Consider the following 24,442-nt stretch of genomic DNA (forward strand, 5'->3'; position numbering starts at 1 on the left):
AAATAGTTCTGAATGGTTCCATTAAAAAAAAATTATTGAAATACTCTTAAGTGGGATCATATGAATTGTTTAACCAAGGTAGTTTTGTTATATTCAATTTGTCAAAGTTAATATCAATATAATTTTTGTGTATATAAAATTCTGCCAATTATAGATGCTGCCATTGTTTGGCTTATATCTTTATTTCAGTCATCTCTAATTTCTGTAGCTCTAAATTTTCAGACTGAAATGTCATTAAAAAATGTGTTCTTTAATTTTTCAGTCAGAAATAATTTTTCGGGGTGCCTGGGTGGCTCAGTCATTGGACATCTGCCTCCGGCTCAGGTCGTGATTCCAGGGTCCTAGGATTGGGCCCCGTGTCGGGCTCCCTGCTCAGCGGGGAGCCTGCTTCTCCCTCTCCCACTCCCCTGCTTGTGTTCCCTCCCTTGCTGTGTCTCTCTCTGTCAAATTAAAAAAAAATCTTAAAAAAAAAAATAAATTTTCCACTGGTGTGCGGGGGTGGTTAGGCTCCATTGGTTAGGCATCTGCCTTCCGCAGGGTTCGTGATCCCAGAGTCCGGGTATTGAGCCTCCAGCCCCGCATCTCTCCCTGCTTGTGCGCCTGTGCGCACTCTCTCTCTCTCTCTGTCAGATGAAGAAACAAAATTTTTTTTTTTTTAAGATTTTATTTATTTGACAGAGAGCACAAATCGGCAGAGAGGCAGGCAGAGAGAGAGGAGGAGAGGAGGAAGCAGGCTCCCCGCCGAGCAGAGAGCCCGATGTGGGGCTCGATCCCAGGACCCTGAGATCATGACCTGAGCCGAAGGCAGACGCTTAACCCACTGAGCCACCCACGCACCCCAAGAAACAAAAATCTTTAAAAAAATAATTTTTCTATTTGCTATGAAAATGAAACAGGATTTAAGATTGACTTAGTTAATTGAGATGATTCTACTTTAAAAAAATAATTTTTCCATATGTCATTTGAGGGAGCTGTATTACATGTTTTATTGTGTGTTATTTCTATCTGTAATGTTCATATAAGCTCTTTTTCCATCTTACTAAGAAGAGTAATATTTGGTAAGTCATAGAATTTGGAGGAATGATGGTGTAGACCTCTCCCAGATCTATAAATTTAGCCCCGTTCTCTTTTCCTCTCTAGACCTGTATGCCTCCTGCCTCTTCTGGATTTTAGATGTGCAGAGGCATTGCAGGCATGTTACCTTCAGTGTTCAGTTCTTGCTTTCTTCTGCAAATCTGCTGCCTCAATATCTCAATATCTCAGTAATTTGATCTCTTTTTCACCTATTTCTTATCCCAGAAGTGAGGGCTGTTCTTGACCCCTCTCTTCTGCGCCACCTGCCCTCCCCACCCCAAGTCCATCCATGTACCCCTCTGATCTTAAGGATCATTGTTAACTGCCTAGACTGCTCTAATGACTTCCTAGCTGGCTTTCCCATTCGGAGGCCCGTGACTTTTTCCTGTGTTTTCTACACAGCAGCACGAGTGATTTTTCATGCAAATCTAGTGTCACTTACTGATGTAAACACCTTGAAATGACTTCCTTTTCCTTTTAGGGTACAATCTAAACATGAAAGGCTCTAAGCCTACCTCTCCCACTTGTACCATTCTCTCCATTGTTTGTTGTGCCTTAGCCACATTATCTCTTTGTTAGTACCTCTGATAAAGTAGTTTCGTTCCCAGCTCAGGGAATTTGCACACGCTGTTCCTGCTCTTGGAATACCCACTCCCTCTCTCTCTTTCCACATGCTTAACTCCTACTAGTCCTTCAGTCTCAGTTTAAATGTCAGTTTCTTGGAAAAACCTTGTAACTCTTTAGTTTGTATCTTGCCTTCTCATGATACTTGTATGTCTTTAAGACTAGTCACCATAGGGGCGCCTGGGTGGCTCAGTGGGTTAAGCCACTGCCTTTGGCTCAGGTCATGATCCCAGGGTCCTGGGATCCAGCCCCACATCGGGATCTCTGCTCAGCAGGGAGCCTGCTCCCCCCCCCCCACCGGCCTGTTTCTCTGCCTACTTGTGATCTCCGTCTGTCAAATAAATTAAAAAAAAAAAAAAAAAAAAGACTAGTCACCATAATTTGTAATTTCTGTAGTAAATTCTGAGATATTACGCAAGGTCTGTCTCACAACTCTAAATAACCTGAAAGTAGGGACCAAGTCTGTCTAGTTCACTGCAGTATTCCTGGTACCTCACGTGTTTATGAACTGAAGAGTACTGGTGCATGACTTAAAAAAGGAAATAAATGCTGTTGCTGTCCCTGCTTTAACGATGACAAAATTAAGCTTTAGGAAGGTGGTTAAATGACTTGACCGAGGTTATACAGCTAGTTGGTGTTAGATGTGTTCGTCCATTCATTCACTTACACCATCAAATATTTTGGGATGTATTTATGTCAGGCCACCTGGTTGGCCCTACGAGAACAGTAGTGAGCCCAGATAATGTCCCAGGTGGGACATTGGTGGTGGTGTGGGGGAAGCATTCATTAACTGAGTAAACCACAGATAAGACCTAAGTGTGCAGGTGCTGAGGGCCATGCAGTGCTGTGACTCGCAGTGGTCAGAGGAAGCTCTTTAGAGGAGGTAACGCTTAAGCCGAGGTTCCACGCAGCAGCAGTGAGGAGTCCCCCACCCAGGGTCAGGGGAGGCTGAGCCGAGAACCCGGACTTCCATCTCCCCCTTTACGGTCTCACTGGCAGAAACAAGAATTTGCTGGGGCATGGTCATTAGAGACCTGCTGTAACAGAAGACTTAAATCAGATCCTGGTCTCGTAACATGAAACCCATAATGTTGAGGCTTCAGTTGGAAATTATCTGTCATGAAGAAGTGGGAAAATCTCCCGTTTGAATGAGAAAAGACAACGGACAGCAGCACAGAGATGTTGTAGATGCTAGAATGATTCGACGGGGATTTGCAGGCAGCCAGAATGAGAGTATGTGGTAGTGAGCCATTAGTAATGTTTGAGACAAATGAGAACAAAAAATGTCAGGGAGAGAACACAGGATATAAAGAAACACATGGGAATTTAGAGCTGAAGAGTGTAACTGAAACCAAAACCCGGTGGACGGTGGGACAGCAGAATGGAGAGGACAGAGGAAAGACTGAAGAAGCAGAGATTACCGAACTTGAACAGTGGAGAGAAAATAGACCGGAAGAAAGGGAACGGAGTATCGGGGGCCTGTGGGACTTTGACAAAAACCTGTTGTTCTTGTTACAATCCCAGAAAGAGGAGATAGATGGTGGGGCTGAAAACATATTTGAATAAATACTGGCTGAATATTTCCTAAATTTGGGAAGCTATAAACTTAGCAGAATCAAGAAGCTTTATGAAACTCAGACGAGAGAAACTCATAGAAATCCATGTTAAGACACATCGCAGTCAAACTTCTGAGAACTAAAGAAACAGCAGTGAGAGAGAAGTGCTACTTTTCCGGGAGTGGACAGACGAGTTGACAGTGGATTTGCCATCAGTGACCATAGAGGCCACTAGGACGTGGCATATTTTTCAAGTGCAAGAGGAAAAGACCTTCCAGCTCAGGGTTCTGTATCAAGTGAAAACATCCTTCACGTGATCTGTCGGCGGCCCCAGATCTGCGCAAAGAGAACAGCTGGAGGAAGGTCGCGCGACACCCCGGGAACGCGGGAAGCCACGTGGGCAGCCACGCGGGCGCAGTGGGAAGGAAGCACTGATGGCGGCGAGAGCAGACTTGCTGGTGCACATGGCAGGTTCCCCTCGCGGCTGAAGGTTGAAGCTCTGGACGTTCTCTTGGGGTGTGTGGAGGAAGTGTCTCACGTGACCATTACGAGTGGGGGTGTAAGGAGACGGGAGGGCAGGTTTCTGTTCGTTACCGTGAACTTGTGCAGTGTTGATCATTGGACCGATAGCTGTGAAAACCTAATGCCTGCAGCAGTCACTGAAAGTCATACAGAAGAGGTGACCTCAGAAACAACACCGTATGTCAGAATGGAATGCCGAGAAATGTTGAAGTAACCCGCAGGAAGGCAGAAACAAAACAAAAAAACAAAATGAGGGAACAGAGATTGACTTGTATACTAGGGACAAGTGGGGTTTACTTGTGCATGCAAATTTGGAATGTCGTTTGAAAATCATCTGTGTAATTGGTCTGTTAACAGGGTAAAGAAAAGCCGCACCATTAAGTGATGCAGAAAAAAACATGACAAAATTCAGCACATTAATGAGACTCTCAGGAGTGGGGAGTCTTCTCATCGCAGCAGTTGACCTACAGCTAGCATCATACTTAACGGTCAGAAACCGTTTTTTTAACCTTGAGATCAAAACAAAACAAGGGTGTTTATTGTCACTATTTACAACACAATACTAGAATTTCTAAGCCAGAAGGAAAGGAAATAAAGGCATACAGATCAGAAAGGAAGAAATGAAACTTTTTTTTGGATGACATTAGTCTACATAAAAAATGCCAAAAAATGAATAAAAATCTAGAACTAATAAATGACTTCAACAACAGTGTGGGATACTAGCAATTAACACAAAATGGAAATAAAAATACAATGTTGTTTAACATCACTCAGAAAGTAACAGCACAAGTTTCCGTGTGAATTGAAAAGTCACATGTAGGACTTCTTCGTGGAAATCTACAGAACTGAGGGAAGAAGAAATGATCTAAATAAACTGAGACGTACGCTGTATTCATAGGTTGGAACGCTCAGCATGATAAGGTGCCACTTCTCTCCAAATCGATGAACAGATTAAACACAATTCCTTTAAAATTCCATGAAGATTTTTATTTTTGTAGGTATGGGAAAGATTATTCCAAATTTATGTGGATAGGCAAAGGAACTAGAATAGTTAAGACAATTTTAAAAAAGATTTCAGTGATAGGAATCACTCATGATTTCAAGACCACACAGTACTCCAGGCTGTTTCATTGGCAGGGCGCCTGGCCGGCTCGGTTGGAAGAGAATCAGGCTCTTGATCTTGGGGGCATGAGTTCAAGCCCCACGTTCATTATAGAGATTACTTAACTAAAACTGAAAAAACAAACAAACAAAAAAAACTGTGTTGTTTGGAGAGAGAGAGAGATACATAGATCAGGTGAACAGAAGAGAGAACCAAGAAATAATCTCACCTAAATATAGCCAGTGGATTTTTGACGAAGATGCCAAACTTTATCAACTCAGCGTGGGATGGGTAGCTTTCGATATGTGATGCTGGAATGCTCGGATATCCTCAGCAAAGAATGAAACAAACAAGAAAACCCCAAACAAAAATACCCTGGGATCTAAACTTCACGCCTTAATACAAACACCAACCCAAAGGAGCTCATAAATTTAAATATAGTGTATGAAACTACAATTTTAAAAGAAAACAAAATTTTTAGGAGCTAGAATTGATAAGTTCTTAGACATGAAAGTATGATCTGTAGGAGAAAGATAATTGATCAGTGGGATTTCATTAAAATTTTAAAAGTTGTTTTGTGAAAAACCCTGTTAGGATAAAAGACTGGGGGAAACTTGGTAACCCACTCCGCTGACATGTACCTCGTGAAGGCTGTATGGAGAACTTCCAGATCTCAGCAGTAAAAACCCAGAGTCCTGTCAGAAGCTGGACAGAAGATGCGAGGAGACGTTTTCCTGACAGTACGCGGGAAGATGTGCAGGGTCACTAGCCACCAGAGAAGTGTGTGCAAAGACTGTGACAAGATACTGCACATCGGTCAGGGCCGCTGGAACTGAGCACAGGGAATGCTCCAGATGAGTCGGTGGAGAGCAGAATCCCGTCGCTGATGGGAACAGAAGACGTTACAGCTGTTGTGGAGAAGGGTTTGGCGATTAGTGTTTTCTGTGTTGCCTGAAGTTATAGTATTTTAGACACAGTGAGCTAAATAAATCACTAAAAGTGATATTACGTGTTTAACTTTTTTTTTTAACGTGGCTCTAGAAAATTTGCCATGTTGTGTGTGGCTTGCATTGTGTTTCTCTTGGGACAGCATTGTTCTAGGATCTGCGATCTAGAATGCGTGATTAGAATTGGTTCTCGGGAGAGTAGACTGAGGCTGGGGAGAGTTGGTTAAGGGAGACTTATTCTTTAAGCCTGGCTTTGCCATTTGGTTTTTCAAAACTTGTTAATCAAATTTGATAAAAAGTTACCTGTTTGATGAAGGCTGGGGTGTTTATCTTAAAAAAGGTTAATTTGTCACTTTCTAAATTAAATAACTGCCATAGTGAAGAAGTTTGGAATTGAAAGTAATTGTCGTCTGCTTTTCCTCATTTCAGTTTGGCAGATCAGAAATTAAGTTTCCCTGCTTTTGTTTAGCTTACTGCAGGAGCGACCGGGAAATCACCTTCTAGAAGTAATGCCCACAGAAAGCGGGAGTTGCTCCACTGCTCGCCAAGCAAAACAGAAACGCAAATCTCACAGCCTTTCCATACGAAGGACCAACAGCTCGGAGCAGGAGAGGACGGGTCTGCCAAGAGAGATGCTAGAAGGACAGGTGAGCTCGTGTCAACTGTGTTTGTAATGTTCCAGAAGTAGCCACATACTTGCAAGTCTCCAAAGTGGAGAAGAGTGGGTTACTGAGACTAAACAAAACCAAACCAGCCCCTTCTTCCCTTAATAACCGATTAAAACAACTGTCACATATAATGCCTACACAGAGACGCGTGGCTGGCTAGTGTGACTAAGGAATTTTTAAAATTTTAATTAATTTACATTTAAATTTAAATAGCTACATGTGGCTACTGGCTACCGAATTGGACAGTGCAGGTAAACAGTCTGGGACATGTTTTTTTATTGATTTATTTACATTTCTAGTGGAAGTCCCACACTCTCCTTTGCTAGCATCTTCTGGAGTTAACTCCCATTTGAGGTGAACGTGTCCTTTGCTTGGCCTTCTGAACGCCCCTCCTCCATTGTGATGTAGGATAAGTAGGTGAGCGCGTCTTGGGGTAACCCTTCCTCAGGGTCACTCAGAGGCCTGCAGGCTCAACGGCCTGGCTGCCACGCTGCCCCGAGGGCCCTCGTCTTTGTACTCAGCATTTTCTAGCCTTCTTGCCGAGAGGCGTCCCTGGATGGCGGGTGTGAGGTGTTCTGGCTGGTTCGGCCGCAGGAAGACCGCAGCAGTGGTGTGCGGTGTGAGCCGCTCGCATGGTAGGTGGGGTAGAGGGATCTGAGAGTCCACGTGGCCGGCTCCCAGTGGACTCGCTTTCCAGACAAGGCGATGGTAATTTGCTGGGGAGCAGTGTCCTGCCACACGCAGGTGGTGTGAACGAGCAGTGGTGGTCACTGCCCCCGGCTCAGACTCAGGACTGTGGCGTTGAGGAAGTGGATGCTTGGCGCAGGGACGTGAGACCTGCCAGAGCCCGGCCGCGTCTGTGTGCGCACCAGGCGCTGACCGGCCTGCTGCGCCCGGGACGTGCTGATGGGACGGAGCGCACGTGGGTTTTAAAGCTTTGCTGAAACCCTGGCTTTTCTGTCCTGAGCTTTCTGAAGTGGTACCCAGAGCTCAGCACCGCTGCGCCAGGGTCTGTGAACCGGGACGGTCCCCGGAGCCCGGCCCGGAGCGCTCCCATGTGGCTCCCTCCACCTTCCTGGGGGAGAAGGTCTCGTTTCACCGCACATTTTGCTTCCTGATTGTCAAGTGAGGCTCTTGCCGACGTCCCAGTTTTGTCTCCAGTTCCCGTGACATCCTGCATTTACTGCTTCAGTAAATGCGCTCTTTCAGTTACTGAGTAGTCAGGGTCCGGAAGCACTGTGGGTGCAGGTCAGTAGGCATGGATGCAGTAAGAGGGGTTTGGCCTCCCTGGAGGACGCACGAAGGCTTCTCCCCAAGTGCCCCGTGCAAGGGGGACTGGCTGGACCAGGATGCAGGAGGAACATGGCACAGAGAGGGAAGAGAATATGCGAAGGTCACGAAGCAAGGTGGATGGTGTGGTAGATATTCATTGTGATGGTTTATTTTCCTTTTCCTTTTTTTTTCCTAAGATTTTATTTATTTATTTGACAGACAGAGATCACAAGTAGGCAGCGAGGTAGGCAGAGAAAGAGGAGGAAGCAGGCTCCCCGCTGAGCAGAGAGCCCGATGCGGGGCTCGATCCCAGGACCCTGAGATCATGACCTGAGCCGAAGGCAGAGGCTTAACCCACTCAGCCACCTGGGCGCCCCTAGAATATAGCTTATTAAAATTAACTTACAGTATTGTATGGTGGAACTTAAGAGACTATGTGTAATAAAACCTCGTTTATGGGAACTGTCTTCCTTCTCTGTAGATCTGGAAGTTTTTGAATGAGGTAGGCTTATTCCCTCCCTTGTTAAAGGAAAAATGTTTTGAAGAATTTTTTTTTTTGAATCCCATATTGGGCTGGGTGACCATTTTTATCATTGGGTTGTAGTTTTCGTCTGTAGTCTGTGTAGATGTGAAACTAAGTTCTTAAGCATTTTTTTGTGTAAGAAATAAGAATTTAAGACATTCACTTTGGAAAAGAGTTTCTTACTCATTTTAAACAGAATCTTCCTTTTTTTCAGGATTCTAAGCTGCCTTCCTCGGTTCGCAGTACACTTCTGGAACTGTTTGGTCAAATAGAGAGAGAGTTTGAGAACCTTTATATTGAGAACTTAGAACGTGAGTATCTGCTGTCTTCATAAACTTCTGTGAGATGTCTGGGTAGACATTCATCACTGTGTCTGTTTCCTCCTCTTCTGTGCCACTTGCAGTCCCTTAGGATAACGCAAATTTATGACATTACAACTCCCTAGTCAGAAGTCTGTGGCTGTGTCACCAGGCTCAAATCATGGTGTCGGAAGGACTGTGCCCCTCTGAAGGTGTGAGAGGGAAGTCTGTCCTCTGCCTGTTTTCATTGTGGCAGATTTTGGTCCTCAGCAGTGTGAGGACAGAGGTCGCCATCTTCCTGTTGGCATCCCAGTGTCTAGAGCCTGCCTCACTCTTCACCTTGAAGCCCTTCCACTCCTGCCTCCAAAGCCATCAGCAGCGGGCAGAGTCCTCCTAGTGCATCCCTGAGCCATTTCTAAGGACATGAGGGAAGGATGGGTCATCGGGTCATGCAGGGTGACATCCTCATCAAAGATCCCTTACCTTAGTCACACCTGCAAGGCCCCTTTGCCATGGAGGCCACATGCTCACAGATTGCTTTTGGGACGGGTCGCATTCTGCTGACTTGCCCATTCAGACTGATTTTATGAAAAATAAAGGCATCTTATAAACACTCCTACAGAGAGTTTATCGTAAATTGAGAAAATGCTGATTCGTGTTTCTCTTTAAAACAGACTGTATTTTGAGAACTTCCTAAAATGTATTATCTGTTTGATTTACTAAAGGTAAATCAAAAGAATTTTTATATTAGCTTAGCTTTAGGGGCACCTGCGTGGCTCAGTCGTTAAGCATCTGCCTTCAGCTCAGGTCATGATCCCGGGGTCCCCAGATTGAGTCCCGCATCGGGCTCCCTGCTCGGTGGGAAGGCTGCTTCTCCCTCCCACTTCCCCTGCTTGTGCTCCCTCTCTTGCTGTGTTCTCCCTGTCAACTAAATAAGTAAAATCTTCAAAAAAGAATTAGCTTAGTTTCTCCTTTTAAGTTTATTTTGGAAGGAATGCCTTCCATTACTTAAAGAATCAAGCAGCATCAGGGCTCCTGGCTGGCTCCTTTAATGGAGCGTCTGGTTCTTGATATTGGGGTCATGAGTTTGAGCCCCACATTGGGTAGAGGTTGTTAAAACAAAAAAAAAACAAAAAAAAAAACCCCAGTATATAAAGATAACTACTATTACCCTTGCCTGTCGACCTATTCTGTTCTGCAAAGGAAAACATTTTCTGCATTTTTTGCTTTTAGTTCTTTGATTATTTCTGTAAACTTAGTCCACTTTTACTTTGGCTAGTCAGCTTCAGGCCACGTGCACTCATGCTTCCCTGTGAAACGTTAGGAAAGAAGCCTGTCCCTTACCCACTCGTCTCTCCGTTACTTTGCAGTGTCTGTTCTTCCCGTAGGGTTCGTGTGGATAAAACCTGTGTTATGCGCATGTAACCATTATCTGGTCTTCATACTTTATGTTGTGATTTTAGAAATTGATCAACAAACAGCATTTCTATTAAAATTCTTTTCTCTATTAATATATAATGTGTCATTAAAATATCTTTTACTCAAACTGAGTGGTGTTGAGTAAATAATGAAAAGAATGTAATCTTGTGTCATTTAAACTTTTCTAGTGGACCATTTAATGTTCTATTTTTGAATTCTCCTTATAAATCCATCTTGGAAATTTACAGAGAGAGAAATTATTCGAAGTTTTTATAAAGTAAAACTTAGGTACTGTGTACTGCTTCTGATCTTAGGGCTTTCTTTTTTTTTTAAAGTATCAGTTGTAATGACCCAAGTGCTATTGAGTTTCTTTTGTGATCTAAGGCCTTATGTTTTATGAATTCATGCAGTTTGTTCAAGAAAAACAATAGAATTACAGGGGTGCCTGGGTGGCTCAGTCGGTTGAGTGTCCGACTTTTGATCTCAGCTCAGGATCATAAATTCAAGCCCTGTGTTGGTCTCCGTGGAGCCTACTGGGAAAAAAAAAAAAAAAAAAAAAAAAACCCAACTACAGGGTTACCAGTGACTAATGCCGGAGGAACTTGGAGTGTCTACGGTCTCGTGCTGACTGTCTGGATGGCTTCCTGTGATCTGAGGACAGTCAGTGTTCAGTGGATTTGCTCTGAGCCTTTGCCCTCAGCCTCCCTATTGCCTGACCCAGCCCCTTGGTCTCACTGGAGGTCGAGTAGACAGTGGAGCATGCTGGGAGGTGGCTTGACATAGTGGCAGGTGCGTGGCCAGGTCACGGCCCTGCTGCCTTGCTGCAGTGGCTCGTGTCCTTGGCCGAGTTCCTTCCCCAGATGTGACTCCTCATCCCGCGGTCTCACAGTCCTGTTCCTCGGTGCTGAGAGGGCTCGGTGCTGAGAAGGGCACTGGCATGAGCGTGTCTGCTGATCGTCCCCTCGATGACTCACGTCCTCCCTGTGCCTGCCTTCCCTGGGGTTCTGCACTTGCAGTCGTGGGTGCGAATTCCCCCTGAATTGTTCATCTTGGTTACATGTCCTCTGTATCTGGCGCCTCAACAGCGAAGGCTGCATGTTGTTATGGCCTGTGTTTTCCCCCAGTTTCCGTGTTCTCAGCTAGACTAAACATTTCGCTGAATTTTGGACAGTATCAGAAAAATGTTTTTAAGTGTACAGAAGAGAGGAGAAAGGGGACGACCTGAGGCCCAGGTCCCGGAGTCCTGCCCGTGAGCCCCGACGGCGCAGCATCTTCCCGGTGCTGGAGTTCCTCGTCTTCGCAGGGTGTCGTGAGGTTTGTGAGACCTGTAGGAACTGGGATCTCGTCTGCGTTTAGACAGTACTTCTGTGTTAATGTTGTTACATACTAAGTTTGGAAGTGCATGTCTTACCTTCTTGAAATACACTTCTTTATTCCCAGTGCGTAGGGAGATCGAGACTCTTAATGAACGCTTAGCCGCTGAAGGACAAGCGGTCGATGGGGCGGAACTGAGTAAGGGCCAGCTCAAGACGAAAGGTAAGGGTGCGCTCACGAAGCTTGTCCGACAGAGTATATGCGAGTGGTATTTCCATGTCGGTCACGATATTCTTGAGTGACTTTGTGTGTGCGAGTGTACCTGTGTAATGAGTCCTCAGTGGCAACAACAAATACTGTGGCATAACCTCCAAAGACCACATTAGCTTGCTTTTTTCAAATTCTTCAATACTCAAGGTGCTACCTAATAAAATAGAAGAAATTGTAAAACTATAGGGGAGGGAGACATTTCAAAGCATGTGGGTCAAACTGAGTCTTAAGATAGAAAGTGATATTTTCAAAATTAAACAAATGAGTTTATTCAGCTGTTCTTAAAAAAAAAAAAAAAAAAGGATTGTCCTATACATTCCGTGTCGGGGAAGTGTGGACGTTAACGAGGGACTCGGACTGATGGGCGGTGTGCAGTGGGCGGGACTTGGGCCCTGCGGTCAGCATGGGTGTGGAGGAGGGGAGGGGGCTCCGGGAGGCGGGCTTCCTGTTGTGGCCGTGGCCTGGCCCTCACGCCAGCATGGATGGACCCTTGGGGGAGGGGTGGTCACTGTCTTCCTGTGTGGAACCACAGATGGTGTTTGCTGTCCCTAGTCTGTCCCTGCTCTGTCCCTGCTCTGACACTCTGGGGCCCTGTGCTTGTACGACGTCCCTGACTGTCGCTTGTCTGCGTCTGCAGCCAGCCACAGCACCAGCCAGTTGTCGCAGAAGCTGAAGACCACGTACAAGGCCTCCACCAGCAAGGTACGCCGGGCGCTGGCCCTCGGGCCGCTCCTGTGGTATTTGAGGTGTGCAGACGTGTACCTGAAGCTACATATTTTCTAGTCAGGAACGTGTAACAGACAAGGGGGAATTTCTGCTGTTTAGAGAAATGGGATTTTGCAGGGAATATCATAAGTGTGTTAAGTGGCCACGGCCTCTGGACACCTGGACTCTGCTCTGCCCAGGTCCTTCCTGGGAGTCAAATGTTGCGTGTAAGTAAATAGATTGTCTTTTTCAGGAAAGAGACATTTTGTGTCATGTTGATGCAGAGGCTCTAAATTTGGAGACCGGGACAGTGGGAAGCAGTGAATATTCTCATGAGTCACGTTTCCCCCGTTAGCCTCGCCTTCTCTCTCATTTTCTAAGAATCATCCAGAAGTGAAGGTCTGTCTGCAAGGCACGTAGGGACAGGTGGGGTAGTTTCTTTTCCTAAAAGTTACCTTGTTCTGACTGTCTTAAAGTGGCAAAGATTGAATCATTTGGAAATAAGTTTATCTGGGAGGGAGGACTGCTGTCAGGGATTATTTTGAAGTCCTCTTGTGTGCATCTTTATTTTGGGAGTATTCTGGACATACAAAAGATAAATTAATTATTTAACCGTAATAAATGGACATTCTTTCTGCTAAACCTGAGGGAAAAGCTGAAGTTTGTGGTGTGCTATGGTCGCATGGAGAGTTCTTGTTAACTTCCTGTGTTTCCAGTTTGTTCCGTTGAGCCTAAAGTCACTGAGCGTGCCCTCCACAGGAGACTCACCGCAGTTAACGGCCCCGAGGCAGTCTTGTGGCTACTTCTGCTTATTTGAAAATTCTTAGTACTTCTTCATTGTAAAAAATAGGAATATTGATTACATTTTCTTCTGTTTCCTTTGATAACTCTAGAGTTTAAGTGGTGAATTAAAAAATTTTTTGTCATGTATTATTTAGCTTATACTTAGTAGTTTTTAAGTTTTTAAATAAATTAACATTAAACTATTTTTCAAAATGTGTTGTAAGATTATGTTCTTCCTCATCTAACTGCTTGTTGTATTATCTTGACTTACACGTTGTTTATTCCAGTGGGACAGCTTATGTACACAACACGCTGTCTTAGGATTCGGAAACCTTCAGAGCATTTCTGAAGTAGAAGACGAAAGGAGTGTATAAAGTTATCCCTTGCTAGCAATAGTGAGAAACGAGAATTGGGCCAGGGGAAGGATATGTATTACTATAATACTCTGCTTAAAGAAAAACGTATTTAAATGTATTTAAAGCCCCCATCATTTTAGATCCTACAAATCCATACCTGTGTAATATTAAGAAACATGTAATTAATGATCTTTATCGTGTGCATTAAAGAATAATACTGAAAGATGTCATCTGAAAATTGAAGAAAGACTGAGATATAGCAGCGTGTGTTCTGGTCCGTGCTGTGCGTGTGTGCGGCGAGGAGGTGGCGAGCCGGAAGCGGCATCGCTCGCCTCCTGGCTCAGCCCTGCCGGCCAGCAGTGTGCTCGGTGCCCCGACGTGCGCTCAGCGGACGAGAAGAGAGCTTCCCTTCCTGGGTGCCTGAGGATGGATGGCGCATGTCTGTCGCAGGGCGGGGCGGGGGGGGTGCCCGTCCAAGGCAGTCACTGTAGAGAAGCTTGTGTTTTTATAAAGGTTAACTCTCTCATCGTGAAAAACCCCTTTCCGGTTTTGTTGAAGTACTTTAGATTGTATCTTAATTAAAACGGTAATTAGGATGACAGGTGTAAGCATCACTTCAATCTGCTTTTCTGTCAGGAATGTTCACTGCATGACCCGGTCTTTTGTGGGGCCTCTTCCCTGTCATGACAGGGTTAGGATTTTTAAGAACAAAGAACTGATAGGTGTTCAGAGCACGGTGGACATTTGGAAGCAGCACATGGGATGACTTGTCACGGTGTTCATGGGCTGCATTTGTCCGTGTCCGAAATCGACCAGAAGGAGTCGGGGTCCGTGTGTCTTGAGCAGGGACCTTCGGTTCTTCCGTGCGTGAGTCTGGCGAGGAGCGGGGCTCCAGGAGCGCTCGTCTCCGGACAGCAACGTCTGGGTGAGAGACGGCAGGAGGCTCCCCACGTACCGTGGCCCAGGCTGTGCGCATTCTCCAACTGCATTCCCTCCTGCGGGTTCTGTTGCTGGACATCCGATTGGCACCTCACGCCAGCCAGAGCACTTTTCCTTGGTGTGGAGGGACGGTTTCGCTAGTTTGGGTGGGATAGCCGCTTGCAGAAGGGTGAAAGAAGACGATGGGCTTGCATTTGAGCAAATCGTCTTGTAAAATTCAAACCCAGTTAGATGTATTTCTGCCGAAAGAGTCCATGTTTGTTAAACACGTTGTTTTAGTCGTTCCTGGTGTCTGAGGACGGTTTCAGTGTTCTCCCCTAAATCGATGTACCAGTGGCTTGTGTTGTAATGTCTTTGTTCTAAGAATGAACTTAGATTCATTTTCAGGGCTTCGCTAAATCAGTGTTCAAAAAAGCTGTTTAATCCCGTTCTCTTTTTCAGTTGATTTTATGGTTTCCTTATTCTGATTAATCTTCATTATTCTGGTTTGCTTAAAAGCTGAAAAGCCATTTTATCCAGGAATAGTTTATAAACCAAACTCTGAAGAGCTGTATTTAGTCTCTTTCTCAGCCCTTGGTGTTTCCCTGGTACGAGGAGGTGGGATCTGTCAGCTGTGTGTATCGTGCGGGCCCGTGCCTCGGCCCTCGTGGGCACCCCTGTGCTTCCGTGGTCTGTCCTGTGGACCATGAGCCGCCCGGGGCCTGCTGGCGTGCTGTGTGCATCTCTTGTGCGGTGCGGGCACTGCGCACACGCTCGGTCAGCAGTGCTGGGCAGACGGCGTCTGGGGCCAGTGTCGTCCTTGGACTCCTCCCCACCTGGGCTCTTGCCTCCTGATAATACGTGGTTGGTGTAAATTACTAGAAATGGGGAAAAAATGAAGGTTTCCCCCAAAATAAAAGTGGTTTTAAGGATGCGGGTGTACTCTCTTGTCTTTCATGTCCTGATAGTTCTTTTTTGTTTGTTTGTTTTTCAAAGAATTTGGAAATTTGGCTGATGGGTTGGCTTTGTGGAAGAGACTTGCAGTGCGTAAACAGACCTTTCTCTCCCTTCTGCAGGAGGACGCACCATGCTTTGTGGGAGTGTGGGGTCCTTCTGAGGCCTTAGGCCGGCCTTCATTCTACCGTGTGACCCCAGCTGGAAGGATGCTGCCGTTTGTGCTTACATCGTGTTCCCTTAGTGCTTTAAATACCCTGTTCCGGGACTTAAGCCATTCAAGACCTCTTTTTCTGTTGTACCTTTTTTAAACTTAAAATCATTCAGTCACTAAGTTGTGTATAATACTCCTTCCCATCATGGTTTTAGATTGTTTCCAGCTTCAAGACCACCACGTCGAGGGCCGTGTGCCAGCTCGTGAAGGAATACATTGGCCACAGGGATGGCATCTGGGACGTCAGCGTGGCAAGGACACAGCCCGTGGTGCTGGGCACTGCGTCTGCTGGTGAGTCTGCAGTGAGTCCCTCTACTTGCTGGGTGTGGCGGCTGGTGCAGACCAGGGACCCGCCAGTGTTGGTGGCCGAGTTGGCCCTGGCAGTGGACAGGAGGCCAAGCCGTCACTGACACGGAAGCACTAGGCCCCTCCGTGGCCCGTTGGGCCTTGCTGCTGGGACGTGAGTCTGCTGGCCGGGTGAGCGGACGCTGGCTCTGGGATCCGCAGCCGCGCCAGGAGTCGCTGTTCACAGCAGTGTAAGGCAGCATGTGTTTTACACAGACTAGGTATTTTTTAATTGGCTTTTGTGTTACTCACAGTTGAGTGCACATCTGCTTCAATTGTGAGGTACAGGGGGCTCGTTCTAGGATTCAGGCAGAAGCTGGACCGCTGGCAGCCCAGTTTATCTGTGGGGGGCGGGCATCTGAGAGCCCTTTTATCTCATTAAAGGAAGAATATTTTTTGAAAGCTGTCCAAGGTGCATAACCTGATACCCTTTGAGATAAAAATTGCTGAAGTTAAAAATCGTGCTCACTTGTTGAAAATGACTTCCGGCTTGTGAGAAGTTCCTTACTAGGTTCTGCTTTTTAAAGTAGAAGTAGAAGATGTTGCAGTAGTTAGATCCATGAAGAAAGTTCTCTTTCTTGTTTAAAATTATGTTCCCACGTGAGCACCCCAGCATGTTCTGGAAATTACAATGAAAAAGAAAGAAAGGGTCCTTTTCTGGTCCCAAAAATCTTGTTTGGATCACTGGCACTTCTTTTCCAGATTTCCGTGGTATGTAAGAGGAAAGGTCCAAAGGAATATTTATATCTCAGATACTTGTAACTGGATTTGGATTTGCATTTCAGTGCCCGTGATGCCCTGGAAAGTTTTGATTCAACAGAACAGTGGACCTTTTACCTGAGGACTCCGGCGAGATGCCATCCGTGTCACAGCGCCCTGGGGTCCAAGTCCCTGGGTTTCCGTTTGCCACTTCCCTGACCTTGGGCAGGTCACCAACTTCTGTCTTCTTGGAAATGTTTTCTTTCGTCAGTTAAACTACAGACCAGGACGGAGTTGCAGGAGATACTAGTGACGGTGTAACCTCTCCCTTTTATTGAAAAGACCATAAAAGCGGAGCTGGGCCGGTTACTCTGGTGTTTTTGGATCTTGCAGATCACACGGCTCTGCTGTGGAGCATAGAGACGGGGAGGTGCCTCGTCAAGTACTCGGGCCACGTGGGGTCAGGTGAGCAGCCCCGGGGGGGCGGTGTCTCCTGAGGGGCGCTGCGCTGACCTGCCTGCGGGCCGTGTGCGCTCGTGGGCGGTCGGGGCCTCGTTGGGGGACAGCGTGCGTGTGGGAGTCGTCTGCGTCTTTGTTACCGTTGCCTAGACAGCCGCGTGTCCGCGGATCCGGAGCTGACGTGCGTGCCTTGGTCAGAGACTGTGTGTGCCTTTCAGAGGTTCCCTTGCAGGGAGCTGCTTCCTGTGCTTTGTGTGCAGTAGGCCCCGGAGGGCTGCCGTCCGTCCCTGGGCTTCTGCCGGTGGGTGATGGCCCAGCGACCTCAGCAGCTCCGCCCTGCCCCTGAGCTGCACCCGCCCCACCGGCTGCTGTTTTGTTTTTTTTTTAGATTTTATTTATTTATTTGACAGACGGAAATCACAAGCAGGCAGAGGGGCGGGGGGGGGGGGGGGGGGGGGGGGCAGCAGGCGCCCCGCTGAGCAGAGTCCGATGTGGGGCTCGATCCCAGGACCCTGAGATCATCACCTGAGCTGAAGGCAGAGGCTCAACCCACTGAGCCACCGAGGCGCCCCTGCTGTTCTGACCGCATCTTGCCCACTTCCCTCTGGGTGCCCTTCGGGGTTCCTTCTTCCTGGCCTGGCCCTTCCCCCCCATCAGGCCAGCTCCCGTTTCCCTGTCCTCTCACCAGCCGCTGCCACCGCCCTCCCCTCACGGACACGTGCCGATGGCGCCTGCCTTCCATGCCCGTGCCCGGGTGCACCCCAGCTGCAGACTTGGGTCAAGCCCCACTGCCCAGTGGGGGCCTTTGTGTGGTCCTGTCTGGGCTGTGACCCACAGTCTTAACCTCTCTCGGGGTCTCCTTCCCTCGGGTGTCCCCACTGCCTCGTCCTGCCCCTCCGCATGCGAGTGTCTTCCCCGCAGCCTGCATCTTGTCCCCACAGGGCAGTGTCCGGGCCGCGCAGACGTTCTCAAGCGAGCGCGTGCTGTGGCCTTTGTTCCTTGGTCAGACACCTGCACGTCGCCTGGAAATGGAGTAGGTGCTAGGCGGCCCGTAGAAGATAGGAACCCCTTCTTACTCCTTTTCACTTCTCCCACAGCTTTATGTGTTCTGCTTTTTTCTTCCTTTTTTCTCGATAGCCTGTCCTATTATTTGAGTTATTGAGTTTTAGACAAGGGGTTCTTGCTGAGGCAGTGAGGACCCACTCCCTTGCCACATAACGTGACTGTGCACTCTCGTCCTCGGCACGCAGCTGTGGCGCGGTTCTTACTCAGATCTAAGTGTGGCGACACGGCTGCCTACATACGTGCCCTCCTTGCAGTTGCCATGAGCTCTTCTCATGTTTACCTGTCGTTTAGAGTCAATAGTGAACGCATCTTCTAGCATTTCCAGTTCCTCAGAAATGTAGAATTCCAGGGGCTTAGCTGACAGACTCATCCTGAAAGCACTTGCTGAAGTTGGCTGAAACTTCCTGTGTGTTCGGTGTACGCTGTGTGTCTCCCATGTGTGGGTGTGAGGGCCAGCTGCCCTGCGTGCCCTGACTCAGGTCAGCTCTGTGTTGGGGTGCCTGGGAGCTGCTGTTGTCATTCTCCCCGGGAGAGCTCGGTGGCGAGCAGCGAGGTCCCAGCAGCCAGGCTCAGCCTCAGCACACGCCAGCTGCTTGTTGCGCCGCCACGCTTTTGGGACGAGGGGAGGGCTGCCCTTCCCTCTACTCTGGCGTCCCATCCCCTAAAGTAGCACCACCGGGGAGGCCTTGGGTGGATTCCCATAACCGGAGAAGGAAACTGTCTGCATTGCTCTGACCCTCCCCGAGCTGGCATGGCCTTATCTTCTCTGTTTCTGGGGCCTCCTGGAACGGGACAGGGGGCAGGGTGGCCTTGGGCCCAATGGGCCCTCAGCCATGTCCCTACTATGTTCTGTTTCTGTGTTGTCGTGTTTTTCTTATCATCCTGATTTATTTTTAACTCTAGGTGGCTTCCTTATCTATAAAAAGTGGTAGATTGTTCGTAACGTTCTTCTGTGTGTATTACACTTTGGCAGTGTGATAGTTGATAACACAGTTGTGTTTTCATTTTTCTCTAGTCTCCTATGCATTTATTCATAGCTTAATTAAATGGGAGGATCTAATATTGAACCATTATAGTTCTTTTAATTTTTGAAGTTACTTTGTAATAAATATTTAGGTGTGATAAATATTGATATGTTTTTATTTTAAACCTTTTGTAATATTTTTATTTTGCAGTAAATTCTATAAAGTTTCATCCATCAGAGCAGTTGGCTCTTACTGGTATGTTGATTTTTTTTTCTTTATTGAGCAAAGTTATTGATAATCTTGAAATAGCTGTGGTCATCCTTGTCTCGTCTGTGCTCGTACCAAAGTCAGATGGTCACTGGTAGCCATTTTATGTAATACTTGAGGAATGGGGAAGGAAAAACACGTCTAGTAGAACCTTTTTCACCCATAATGGACTGTCGGTTAGATGAGCTTGACTGTCCCGTGAGATTGCGGGTGACCCACTGTGAGGTCGCCATACAGAGCACGTGGTGGTCGCCAGCCTTCTCTCTCACACAGGCGTTTCTCAGCAGACTGACCTTGCTTCTTTCCGGCCCTGTCATTGCTGCTGAGCTCCTCAGCCGGCGTGCACCTGAAACCGATGGGAAAGTAGTAGCTCCGGTCATGGCTCTCTGCACGGCCAGTGTTTTCAGGCCTTTCTGGGTAGCGCTCCTTGGCCCTGGGGTGTGGGTTTGCCATACTTTTCTGTTGGACTGAGGAGTCTTCCTATAAAATTGTTCGGCACCTGTAGACTTCTGTGATTTGGGGGGACCCTGACAGTAATCTTGAAGGATAGATGTTTAGCAAGTGGAGGTCAGTGAGCTTTTTTTTTTTGGTAAAGGACCAGACGTCCATGCTCTCACGGTCTGTGGCTGTGGGCAGTAAGCCTTTTTCTCACAGTGGGCTGCTGCTTGGCTTTGGCCCATGGGCCAGATTTCGCTAACCCTGGGATAGAGGACGAAAGTGAGCAGGACGCGGTGGGAAAGTCTGTTCGAGAGCGCTCTGTGAACCGACGGGCTCCCACAGCAGCCCGCTGATGCCTGAGTAAACAACGGGGAGGACTTGCCACCTTCGGCAGTGGTTTGGTGTGGGACTGTGAAGAGGGCGGGTGGGGGAGACCAGTGACGAGCAGAGGTGGGGTGTGCAGGAGACGAAGACATTCTCAGAAGGGCTGACAGAAGCTGAAGCAGAGCACGTAGTGCGCTGGAGAGGGGAGCGCAGGGCGAAGCTAGGAGGGCTCGAGGCTCTGGCCGTGAGCTTGTTTGATCCAGTGAGAAATGTGCTCCTGTCCACACGCGGCCACTTTGGGGGACCTTCTGCAGCCACAGAGAGAAGTGGGATTCAGGCAGGCGCTCTGTGAGGGCAAGTGCAGACGTCCACCTGGCATGTCTGTGGGCCTGAGTGCGCCCTTCACCGTTCTCTCTCTGGTCCCCAGTCCGAGCGGCACCTCGCCCGCTTGGCTGGTGACAGTGAAGGCTGAGCACTCACAGGGGCCCGGCAGGCTGTGAGCCCATCAGTGCGGAGTGGAGGGGAGCACACTTTCACATGGGACTCGCTTTTCTGAAAGGCCTCGGAACTGCCAGGGTCGAGAGTTGAAGTGTAGTTGGGTTCCAGTTGACTTAGGTTGGGTAAATGGAGAATAAAATCTGTTTGTACATTTTGCCAGAACCTTCACAGCTTTTTACCCTAAAATGAAAGGGGTATTTTAATCACTGTCTTAATTTGATACCTTTAGTCTCTTGGCAGTGGTATCACATAGTCTCCGAAGTAGCTTCGGGATCGCTGATTGACAGCCTAGCAGAAAGCACGTTTCACACCTGCTGTGCACTGTGGGTAATTGTCCCCTAATTTCTGTCCTCAGCCTCTGGAGACCAGACTGCCCACATCTGGAGTTACGCTGTCCAGCTGCCGACACCCCAGCCCGTTGCCGACACTACTGTAAGCAGCACCTTTACTTACCCTGAGAGCAGGACATGGGGTATGTCAGTAGGGTTCCGGGCATGTGTGAAGTTCAGGATAGATTTTTAATGTCTTACAGACTGGATGTGTGTGGTCCCTCCCCCTTCCCCTCCCGTAGTTTGAAGCCCTCATCCCCCAGCGTGGCTGTATTTGGAGATCGGCCTCCACAGAAGTAATAAGGTCCTGAGGCTGGGCCCTGATCCCAGAGGATTAGTGTCCTCTGTGGCAGACGCCACTGAGCTCTGTGTGTTTCCTCTCCCTGCACGTGCCCAGGAGAGGCCGTGGGGGGTGGCGTGACGAGCTGGGAAGGCCTGGCCCGAAGCCGGATTGGCCGCTGTTTGGGCATGGCCACCCCGTCTCGGTGTTTTGCTCTGCAGGCAGGACAGACCGAGACAGGGTCGACAATGACGTGCCCGCCTTTATGTGTGTCGTACTCACTGCCCTTTCCACTGGCCGTTAATGTTTAAGAATTGTAGGATTACATCCTGTTTCTCAATACTTCATGTATCTTGGACAACTCGCTTGTCCTTCACGTAAGGTGAACAGTGCATGTCATCATCCCATGCGTGGGGTTTTAACGCAGGTAACGAGAGGTGGCAGGGAGAGGAAGGATGAGTGGGTTTAAACCACGAAGCCTTCGATGATCTTTGTCCTGTTGGGTGCAGCTGTTCCCCTCAGCCCAGCACCCTGTGTGTGTCGTCCCGCGGAGACCACCTCCCTAGTTTCCTCTGCAGGGCAGGGCTCTGCCGTCCGGTCTTCACGCGTCGTTAGCCTGTCCCGGGGGCGCGCACGCGGGTGGAGTCGCGTCGGGCCGCCGAGCGCCCCAGAGCCGTAGCTGTCGGGGGGCCGGCGGGAACCCTGCGCTTGGGGCGCTTCCACCACTGAACACTCCTTTCTTGTCTTATTTTGCTTTTTAAAGATCCCTTTACTGATTTGAGAAAGCGTGCACGCGTGTGCACGGGAGCGGGGAAGGGCTGAGGGACAGGGAGAAGCAGGCTCCCTGCCGAGTGTGGAGGCTGATGTGGGACTCAGTCCCAGAACTCTGGGATCATGACTTGAGCCAAAGGCAGATGCTTAACCCACTGAGCCCCCCCACTGCCAGGTGCCCCATATGTTTTCTCTTTTTAATTTGGACCGGCGAGTTTCGCTTGGCATCCACCACATTGATAGATATTGGGGTGGTGTAGTGGAAACGGTTTCAGATGACCTGTTAATCACTGTGTGGCACGGTTGTGTGACGCTGATTTAACCTGGTGAGTGGCTTAATGTTCCTCTTCGGGAGTGAAAATTGAGGCGCGTTATGTAAGTGCCTTCCAGGAGCCGTTCCTGCCCAGAAGCCCTGATTTAGTGAGCGAGTCAGGGAGCCCTTGGTTCTGGAGCTGCTGGTGCTTAGGAGATGACGTCGTGTACTGCTGACAGTGCCGGGCACCCTGTCCCAAGGCTGCTGGCCGGGAAAGCCACTCAGTGAGTTACACGCCATCCCCAAGACATCGGCAGAAATCACATAGTTCTCAGCCTCCATCCCTGCCTCTGGCCGCGTTAGTGTTAAAGATCTTACAATTACTCATGAATAGGGTTTAGCACATTTGCATTTTAAAATCTCTTAGTTCCTTGTGTAGTTTGGGAAAATGACTTCTGTCGAGGTTCTGACCATGATCTTTCCAGCATGGATCCTGCTGGCTAGAGCTTTCTGAAGCGGGAGCTCCAGGCCACTCTTCTGAGATCCGCAGTCTCTCCCCTGGACTTGTGCTGAGGACATCCCTGTGTTCACGCTTACTGGTCGCTTTTCCTTCCAGATACTCGGGGAATAGCCCAGTGGGTGCACCGCTGCAGGTCTGGGTAACTGCACCAAACCGTCAGGACATTTGGGGTTGTCTTTGACGCGTCTCTTCTTCCCTCCCTGTCTTCCTCTTCCATGGTTTCCCTGAGCCTGTGACATCCTACTGCTTCTGCTTCTCACACAGGTCTTGGATGCACTCCCTCTGTCTGCAGGCTACCCCTTCCGTGACACTGGCCCGGAGATCTCTCTGGAGCCATGGCCCCCTCTTCTGCACCTGCGCGAGGCACCGCCCAGACCACCCCTGCCTGCTGGGGGCAGGGAGGGTCGGGAAGCTCCTCCAGAGCGGCCGTGGGAGCTCAGAAGCCTCGTGGCCCAGGAGCTGGTGTTGCCTGGTGGAAAGCCCCGAGTTGGGGCATCCCCATGCAGGATTTGTAGTGACCGTGTTGCTCCTCCCGTCTGGGTGCGGTTGCCAGTCCGGGTCCTTTCACCTTCAGCAGGTTACACTCCTGGGACCTCCCTGCACGCTGAGGGGTGGGGTGCTCTGAGCCCCCATTGGTCTTCATCTCTGGTCCCCATCCTGTCTCAGGCCTGGCTGCTCCTGTTGTCTTCTCTCTGCGCGATGTCAGGAGCAGTCTGTCGGGACTGGCCCTTGTCACCTGGATGAGTCCTTTGCCAGTCCCTGGCCTTAGTTTGTGACTCTGCCTGGCTCTAGCCCTGACTGGATGCTCTTGCTGGGCCTGCCTCTGCGGGTCCGCTCCGCCCTTCTCCTGGGCGCTCTCGGCTCACCCCCGTGCTCTCCGCGCTGTAGCTCCTGCTGCGCTCCCCACCCGCCTGTTTCGGTGGTCTCCCCTTTGCTTCCTAGCCTGTGGTGCGCTTTGAAATTGGTGACTCTGCATGATGACATCATCTGACTTTCCTGCCAGACTGTGGGTCCCTGTCTCCCTGGAGAAATCGCACCTGTGGTTCCACAAGGCTTTTCTCGGTCGATGCTCCTGACCTGTGAGTGCCTTGAGCGGGGTACCCCCAGCCCGCTGCCCGAGTTGGCCACGGCCACACTCCTCCAGGATTTCCACCTCCCTGCCGGCCTCTCATCTAGATCCTTCCGGGCAGTTCTCAGACCTGGCGCAGCGGCGTCCGCCCGTAGCCCTGGTTTTCCTGGACACACCTTGCACCCTTCCTGCTCTCGGCACATTCCTGTGGGCTCAGCGGGGTGTCCCTGCTGCTCGTTGGCATCCCCTCCACGCTGCCCAGCGCAGTCAGTCCTTGGACTCCTTACTCATGTCTGACAGTGTGACCCTCTGTCAACCTCTGTGTTTCTCCCACTTGCTTTCTCTTGAGTCTTACTGGCTGGGTCACCTCTGACCCCACGTGACCCGTGCGAACGTCTGTAACTCACCTCTCGCGCATCTGCCTCCATCCCTTGTTGTTTGTAGAGACCCTGTCTGTTCCCTTGTTAGGCTTTTGCACCTGCTGTCCCCTCGTCTGGGGACGCTGTTCCCCTCGATGTTGGTGTGCCTCGCTCCCTTGCTTTTTCATGTCCCAACTCAGATTTCACTTTAGCAGTCCTCTGAGAATTTCGTGTAAAGTAGCAGCCTTTATGCCTGTCTGTCCCATCTTCTGCCTTGTTTT

General features: G+C 48.9%; 1 protein-coding gene across 3 annotated transcripts in view; it reads left to right on the forward strand.

Moving 5' to 3' along the window:
• Positions 1–24,442, forward strand: part of LOC111158604 (WD repeat domain 37) — a 48,130-nt gene that overhangs the window by 3,779 nt on the left and 19,909 nt on the right. For all 3 annotated transcript variants that reach the window (XM_022520740.1, XM_022520741.1, XM_022520742.1), the window contains exons 2-9: positions 6,295–6,472; positions 8,503–8,599; positions 11,447–11,542; positions 12,228–12,292; positions 15,676–15,811; positions 16,958–17,029; positions 19,264–19,308; positions 20,936–21,012. In XM_022520740.1, coding sequence (XP_022376448.1) covers positions 6,335–6,472; positions 8,503–8,599; positions 11,447–11,542; positions 12,228–12,292; positions 15,676–15,811; positions 16,958–17,029; positions 19,264–19,308; positions 20,936–21,012 — 726 coding nt within the window. In that variant the 5' untranslated portion in view covers positions 6,295–6,334. The remainder of the gene's footprint in view (positions 1–6,294; positions 6,473–8,502; positions 8,600–11,446; positions 11,543–12,227; positions 12,293–15,675; positions 15,812–16,957; positions 17,030–19,263; positions 19,309–20,935; positions 21,013–24,442) is intronic.

The sequence above is a fragment of the Enhydra lutris genome, unplaced genomic scaffold (genome assembly GCF_002288905.1).
Source record: "Enhydra lutris kenyoni isolate GAN:26980312 unplaced genomic scaffold, ASM228890v2 scaffoldscaffold61, whole genome shotgun sequence".
Taxonomy (NCBI): domain Eukaryota; kingdom Metazoa; phylum Chordata; class Mammalia; order Carnivora; family Mustelidae; genus Enhydra; species Enhydra lutris.